Below are 8224 nucleotides of genomic sequence, written 5' to 3'. Positions count from 1 at the left end.
TCACCCTCCTCCCCCCCCATTCCCCCCAGTGAATTGCTGGCACAACTTGCTTCATCCAATAACACAACTTCGCTGCCTAATCTCCTCCACAGGGGACATCATCAAATCAAGTTCCTAGATTTCATGACTTATTTGGGCAAACGGCACAGACTGCATCCCGTGCTCACCCTCCCCAAGCAAGCTACGGGCAGGACTTGTCCTACAACACCATGATGACATGCCACAGGAGCACACCCACTGCCCTTACTCTGGGGAGGAAAGGACCAGATCAGGCCATAAGACACTTAGAGACACAGTTGCAAGTACGTGCTTTGCAGGCTTGAGACTTGACATGGCACTTGGGAATGATTTTTTCAGTACACACCGTGTCTGTGTCACTTGGTGCCCAGTCTGTGTGCACAGGACAACAGCAAGCACCTGCAGGCACTTGGGTGCAGGAGAAAGAGGAAGGTCTGTGAACACCACATGGCATTATTTCCTTCCTGTCTCCTAACAGAAATGTAAGGGAGTTGTCCAGCGCAACCGAGACGAGAGCACAGCAGTTTAAGAGAGATGCACATGGCTGGGAGATACTAAGGCTAACATTTTAGGAGTGTTCAGGAAAGACTAAACATTGTGTGAACGAAGAAGAGAAAAAGAAAAGACAGCTCACCCTGTTATAGCCGTTATCTTCCCCCCCCCAAAGAGGGGATGACCAGCTTTTGGCCTTCAGTACCCAAAGCAATAATACATTTCAGCCCCAGGGAACTTCTCCTCCCCAGAACTCCCCTGGAAAGGGAAACAGGTCCCCATACCATGCCCCAGCCTGGTGCAACACAGGTGTTCAGCTCCCTGCTGTGGGCCATGGCCAGGGCCACCTCCCATAAGATGGACCCAGGGCACTGGGTGCTCCTGCCAAGGACCCAAGATGTAGATCCTGGTGGCTATATTTGAACCGCCTGCAAGTCCTACTGGGCCAGGTGAGACTGCCAGTGGCGAGGAGAAAACATGCTCTAAAACCCAGGCTGGGTGCTGGAAGCAGGCCGAATAAGAGTTTAATCTTTGTTTCGTCTGTTTTGATATCTCACACTGTGCCTCCAGATATTAACCCTGGGCTTGCGAGGGAGGGGATGCACACTGACCCACGCAAACAAAGTGGGATGGACAAAGAGAGAGATAATGTGTTCAACGATGAAACGTGAAAAGGGAAATCTTTGTTTGCTTCACCTTCAGCCTGGTTTACAGTGGTCTCTCTGCCACATCAGAAGACTCTCTGCTCTTCGACTGTGTCCTACTGCAAGGCTAACCATGCTGGAGGTTTAATTTTTTTCTCTGAAGCTGCAGGCCACGGATGCAAAACTGAGCTAGAGAGGTCCCAGGGCTGAGTCAGGATTTTATTTTTGCCGTTTCTTTAGAAATACGTCACCCAACTTCTTCTGGAAAAGAAAAGGGTAACTTAAAAAAACAGTACCACTTGGTTCCCCCCCACCACAATCTATATTTATTGACACTGACGTTTTTAAAGGGCTCTTGGGAGGGAGGCTATGTGGTCTCTGGGGACACTTTCCCTAAAAAATCACAGGATTTAGCTGATGTTTGTGTCATTGTTAACATTTGGCTCCTAGATTTATGCTTCCAGAGAAATGCCAAAGCTGGCTTGGACAAGTCAAGTTCACTGGGCCAAGAGTGTCAGTTCCTAAACCTGCAGCAGGCACCTTTTATAAAAACAGCCAAACTATATATTATGAACAGCAAGATCTATTGACATAAGATTCTCCATGCATTTACAGGTGTAACTGCATAGGTGAAATACCAGTTTAATTGGTTATCCATTTAATTTTGTGTACCATCTTCCTCACTGTCTTATTAATGCAGTAAAAACTTTTCTTTTGGGGGGTGTGGGTGCAGGCATCTGGAAAGCAGATTGTAATAGATGTCTAGTTGCAATATTTTCTCTAGAAAAAAGACTATTTTTTGAACATGAAAGAACACACAGTTTTCATTTAGCTTTGCAGTCACATCTGGAAGAGGTGCCCCTCTTGATGTTTTGAGACAGCAAGGAGAAGAGATCCCATCAGCTGGGGGAAGGATTGCTTCTTCCTCTAAGATAGGAGGCTGGACTTCTTTTGAATTATTTGACATTCAGTCAGGAGATAAAAATATACTGCCTAGGTGAACCAGTGACCTTTTCTATGATCACAATAGCTGTGGTAGACGAGTGGGCAGGAAGAGTCTGCAACTCCACATCTTCGCCATGTTCTCATCAAGAAAGCTTTAATTATTAATGGAGATGCAAGACAAGACTGGAGTCACCTTGTTGAGGATGGTCCCAGAGGGAGGGCTCTCTCTTACACTTTAAATCATAGCCCCCTGTCCTACACCAGTGTCTCAGAGCCCCAGGTACCCGTGCAGCATCACTGAGACTGGCCTTGCTGTGACCCAAGTCAGACATCTTTAGCCTTCCCACACACCTTGGAACAATCTGTTGTGCAACCCCAGCTAACCCCATTGCAAAACGCATTTAAATGCTGTTTCTTTCACTTGCCAACATGTACCCATTGAACACACAAGCTGTGCTTCAGGAGCAAGGAGCAGAAGAGCATCACTCCAAGAGGCTACCAGGCAGTGCTGGGATAAAATGTTCCATAGGAGGACCAACATCTTCTCCATCACACATCTTTTTGGTAGCATCGGAATGAGATCTTTGTTTAAATGCACAGGAGTGGCACGGCTTCAGCAGTTACACAGCTATTTTGTGTGCTCTGGGAAAGGGGGCATCAACAGATTGCAAAATGGGAAAGTCTCTCTGGACGCCACAAACAAACAATATGTTATGTAATTGGGCCTTTTGGGAACCAGAGGAAGGTCTCCAGAAGATCAGGGCCCTCTCAGCACTTTCTAATTTTACTGAGACTTACCAGCAAGCCAGCCCTCATAATAGAGGCTTGTACACAGTTTTCTTTCATCCTTGTGTCCCCCTGCACTGCCCTACCTTTGTTGTTAGTGCCCCAGAAAAACACATCTTACTCAATTTTACCAAGCTGATTGATAGAGCCTAGAATGGCAGAGCTGAATAGGCACTAAAGACCTTTAGAAAGGGCAGCAAAGCCATCCCTTGATCACCAGAGCATGGGAAAACCTGAAGTTTTAGAACTTTATTGAATCAAATGTGCTGGGGAATTGCACCGTTCTACACAGCTGTGGTTTAGCTGAAGCAGAGCACTAACAAGCAATGACACAGAAACAGGCTTTAGCTCTATAATCCACATATTGTGCTAGCACATCTTCTTTATTCCCGTTAGAGCAAATTCTTCCAAGGGACGATGCCTGTAAGCAGCACCTCAGCTTCAGAACCACACCGCCTTTGTGCTGCAGGACACGGACCTGCAGGAAATCTTCTGTAAGTCAGATTGTACCATCCAACACCTGAACGTGGACTGTAGCAGGTAAGTTTTAGAGGAATAATTACTGCCTTTCAGGCACATGAATAGATTGCAATTTGTACAGTCAGTTTCATCCTTCTCCTGGAAAATGGAGTTTCATCCTTCTCCCACCTGAATGGAGCAAGCTCCTTGGTCAACATATGGCCCTGCAGTTGCCACCTCCTCCCATCCTATTCCCCAAGCCCTCATCTGTACCAGGCTGTGAACTCCTAAAGTGGTGCTTCCCATGTACCGTCCCTCCCTGCAATTCCAGGGAGAGACAGTTTAAAGGCAATAGAGATATGATGGCAATGCCCTGGCATCTGCACAGAAAAAACACACTTGGGTTTCCAAGAAAGCTGTTTTCCCCCGTTTCTTGCTTGCTGTGCACATGCTGACAGCCAGTAAGAAAAGGAAGGAGGAGGCTTGCTGCCATGGGGAAGGCACACCAGCACGCCCTGGGAGGCCAGGCAGCAGCTCCGACAGGATGTGGTCAGCCCTTTTCCAACACACCCCTTGTTACCAGGCTGTTGGCAAAAGTCAGCAGTGAACAGCTTAGTGGAGGAAAGGCCACCCGCAGAGGCAGTAGGCACAGCACAGCGGGCCCCGGTGCAACCCCAGGGAGACGGCACAGCCGTCCCACTGCAAAACCCCACATCACAGACTGAGCGCTAACAGGCAGCGCAGACACAGGTGACACTACCTGTCTTTGATGAAGAACAGCACAGAGATCCTGGCCAGAGTGATGGATCCAAGACAAGGGGGAAGCCCAAGCCCCTGTGAGTGCAATCGCAGAGCCTGCGGCCATGTGTTTGGCCTGCCATGTAAACATGTCACAGCCCAGGGGAACTGAGATCAAACGTCAAAGTCTTCCTACCAGTAGCCCAGTTTTTCTAGTGCTGAGTGACCTGGTTAAAAAGTAAAGAGCCTTTGGGGGATATCCTTATAGCCTAGTTCATCGCATCTCTGCAGACAACTCCCTGCTTCTCCCAAAATGAAAAAAAAAAAAAAAAATCAAGTAACTGCATTCTTCTCTACTACAGTTATCATTCAGGAGCCAGGAACAATGGCATATTGTGTGCTCTTGACCCTTGTGTGAGCAACATGCATGTTCTGGCCTCCAGATTGGTGGAGCTGTGAAGTTCTTGCTCGGTTTTTCCTGAGAAGTCAAAACCCCAACTGGTCTAATACCCTGCCTGAGAACTACAAATCACTTTTTTATTTCCCCCAACTTCAAGAAGTTTTATGATTCCCCTGTTTGCTTCATTCTCCCTGTGCACACGGAGCAGATACAAGTAACAGACAGAACATAAGGCCCACTCTTGGCACTCATCATGGGTCTGTTTCAGCTCCTAAGAGACCAGTTGTATGATATGCAATACCCAAGCCAACATTTAGCTCTCCCTTGACACAGCAGTGCCCTTTATCAGTGACTGCTCCAAGTTCTACACATTGGTTTTGTGCTACAGGGTGTACTGTTGGCAGGGACTGATCTACAGACACAGACTTCACTGTAGGAAGAGCCTGAGGAACCACGCAACTCCCAAGCCTTGCTCCTCCCATAGCCCCAGCTGGGCAAGGAAATGTCTTCATGACATACCCAAGGATAGATGTTTTCTACCATGATTTACTGGGCTAATTTATATTCTCCACATAATGTAATAAACAAGGCTACAGCACTAATAATTTTTCCACCATCCACCTAGCAACACTCAGGAGTAGCCTCCACAACAGCTTTCAGCCTCTTTTTTATTTGCAAGCAGCCAAATGTGTCTGCAGTTGCATCCTAACCATGAGGCTTCTCTGCGTGACAATACTTTTTCAGGACAAGCATTGGACTCAGGCCTGCAGCCTTTAGAAGAGGAGGAGGTGAAGTGACTTTCACCAAAGCCCTGAACTGAGCATCAGTGGAACAGGCTGAGGCCCCGTTCCGCATGACCTGACCCTCAACAGGCAAGGGAAAGTAGGCACCACAATTCATACACTCAGTTTAGGCCCTTCGCAAGACAGGTCCTTGTGACTGGGCGGTAACAGCCAGCTCAGTTTTGTTCTCTGCTCCACTGTAGAGCCGAGGCTATAGAGATCTTCTTAGCGCATGGGTAGGGTGTGGGAGGCTGGGCTCACAAACCAGTCCCACCTCCCTGCTACTGGAAGGGTGGAGTGCCCCTGGGCAGGCATCACTCTCTGGTCTGTTAGCAAGGCAGGAACGCAGCATTTCAGGCTCCCCAAAGCACATAAGGTCATTCATGGCTTACTGCAATGTGCTGGCACCCAAACACCTCCAGTTCAGCTCTGGGAGCCATGTGCATTTAATTTCAGGAGAACCAGAGACTGTAAGTAACAAATAAAACCTTCACTTACACTATCTCATCATTCTGGAACTCCAGCTCCCCGCAGGTGTCTTCAAAGTCCTCTCCTCCACCTTTGGCTGAGCCTTCAATGGTTTTGTAGGGCACAATAACATTTCCTCGCGCACCAGAGGTTCGCAACACTTTCACTTCCATGGTCCCCACACTTTCACTGATGTGTGTTACTGGCTCCTCAAAGGTGAAGATGCCAGCGTGGTCATCGTCAAAGATGGTGACGGTGGCAGTAGATGGTGATCCCAGGCAGGCAAGTGTTGAGACACGACTGGACTCAAGAATGCCCTCATCTGAGGCCTCAGTGCTCACGCGGACGTTGCTGAGATGGACCAGGAAGTTCTCATCCTCCTCAAATATGTCATCGTCGATTATGCCAACTCGGATTTCCTTCTGGGTCTCTCCAGGCTTGAAGACCACTGTCCCTTCAGTGAACTCATAGTCAGAGCCGGCATTGGCTGTCCCATCCTCTGTCCGGAAGTCAACGTACACAGTGTTGGTCAAGTCGCCTCCCCGGCGAATGATGGTCAGGGCGACAGTGCCACAGTTCTCCAGACACTGGTAGGTACCCTGCTCAAAGTAGAGCTTGCTGATGGGATCATTTTCTGCCACTTCACTGTTGACCTCGTGCATGCTGACAGCTTTGCGGGCCTGGTCTGCAGCATGTCTCTTCAAGATGTTGCCAGCTCCTGTCATGAGCCGAGTGGCCTGAATGCGGTAAAAAGCCCTGCTCTTCTGCTGCTGGCTCAGGACCTGGTAGTTGGCCAACTCTATAAGCTGTTCAATTTCCTTGTCGGGGTGCTTTTGTTTCAGCTCCTTCAGGATCCGAGCCATTTCCCTCCTGGCTTCCTCATCATCCTGGTCTTTCTCATCCACCTCCAACACCAGTGTCCCATCCAAAAAGTTCTCCACATGAGAATTAGCAACCTTTCCATCCATCTCGATATCAGCTTTGGAGGAGGGCCGGTCACCCTCATGCTCAATGATCATGCCTCTCTGCTTGCCAGCTCGGTATTTCTTGTAGACGTACTTGTAAAATAAAAGCCTCCTGTCAGCTATCCAGGCAAACACCACACAGATGGGGAAGAAGAAGAAGGTGAGCAAGCCTTCCCAAACCTCCACAATCCCAGGAGAAGACACAGATAAAATAATGTAAAGCCAAGTGTAGGCAAAGATGCTCCAGGCTGCTGTAACAAAAAACACTCGCAAGTGCTTGATCTTCCTTATCTCTCCATCTGGAACAACGTAAACACAGATTGCAATGATGACAAACATGTTAAATGCAGCACTCCCCACAATTGTGCTTGGCCCCAAGTCCCCTGCTGTGAAGCCATGGCCACACACTTCGATAACAGACAGGAGGATCTCGGGGGCAGACGAACCCAAGGCCATCAGTGTGAGGTTGGAAACGGTCTCGTTCCAGATCCTCACTGTGGTTTTGCTGGTCTCGCCGTTGGGCTTCTTGATGGTTATTTCCCGCTCTTGGGATGTAATGACTTCGATGGAGGACATGAAGCGGTCAGCTATGATAGATACTCCCAGGAACATGTACACCATCGCTACAAAATACACTGTTGCCCGAGCGATTTTGTCACCGAACGAGGGGTCTTGGGGTTCCCATATTGGTAAAATCACACCCTTTTTGCAGATGTATGAGCCAGTGCACTCCTCGGTGTCATTCACAGGCAATTCACTGGGGCTCTCCGCATGTATGCTGTCTGCATGGAAGACCAACACCAGCACAACGCTCAGGAGTTGGAAGCTCACTGGGAAGGTGGGTTGGTGAGTTGCTCGTGACATGGCCGCTTCCACCGAACAGGTCCCAAACATCCTCAACCTGTAGAGACAAAAGGAAAGATGCATTAAGTGAGGCCAACCAGAGATAACAGGTTTTCCCCTACACCCTGTTTATGTCCCAGCTTTCCCAAACATATAATCAAGTTACCCTGTTACTCAAGAAGCCCCATCTAATAAGCCCATGTGTGTTATGATTACTGCAGTTTTCCATGTACAAATCATCCAGTTCAGTTATATGAACAAGGACTGATTGAGGTGCTACCAGTGGGCTAGCACCTACCCCCTTTAGCTACTATGATGTTTAATGCTACTTTCTTTCTCTTCGCTGAAAGCCTATTTGTTCAATTGCATTTTCTTGTTTCTCATCTAATTAAAGCCCATCATTCTGCTTCACACCTGGCAGAAGTGTTTCCCATTTCAAAATTACGGTGCACTCACTTACTCAGGGTAAGAGCAGGTGAGGACAGGGAAATCTACTATCCCCCCATCATTTTAAAAAAATATTTTTATACTTGCCATTTTTAATCACTGTAAACTATATATTTCACAGCCTTTTCTTGCTCACAGTCCTCCCAAGCATCTACTCCACATCAGAAATTTGCATGAAGTGAGCTCAAGCCCTGGCAAAACCTTATTCTTAACAGTAACTTGGTCATAAGGTGCACC

General features: G+C 48.0%; 1 protein-coding gene across 1 annotated transcript in view; it reads right to left on the bottom strand.

The window, feature by feature from the left end:
* Window positions 1-7561, bottom strand: part of SLC8A1 (solute carrier family 8 (sodium/calcium exchanger), member 1) — a 109671-nt gene extending 102110 nt beyond the window's left edge. The window contains exon 1 of the mRNA XM_009333726.1: window positions 5763-7561. Coding sequence (XP_009332001.1) covers window positions 5763-7561 — 1799 coding nt within the window. The remainder of the gene's footprint in view (window positions 1-5762) is intronic.
* Window positions 7562-8224: the final 663 nt, after the last annotated feature.

This window comes from Pygoscelis adeliae, unplaced genomic scaffold, assembly GCF_000699105.1.
Source record: "Pygoscelis adeliae isolate BGI_AS28 unplaced genomic scaffold, ASM69910v1 Scaffold621, whole genome shotgun sequence".
NCBI lineage: Eukaryota > Metazoa > Chordata > Aves > Sphenisciformes > Spheniscidae > Pygoscelis > Pygoscelis adeliae.
The sequence above is the reverse complement of the archived record's forward strand: the minus strand, read 5'-3'. Positions and strand labels throughout refer to the sequence as shown.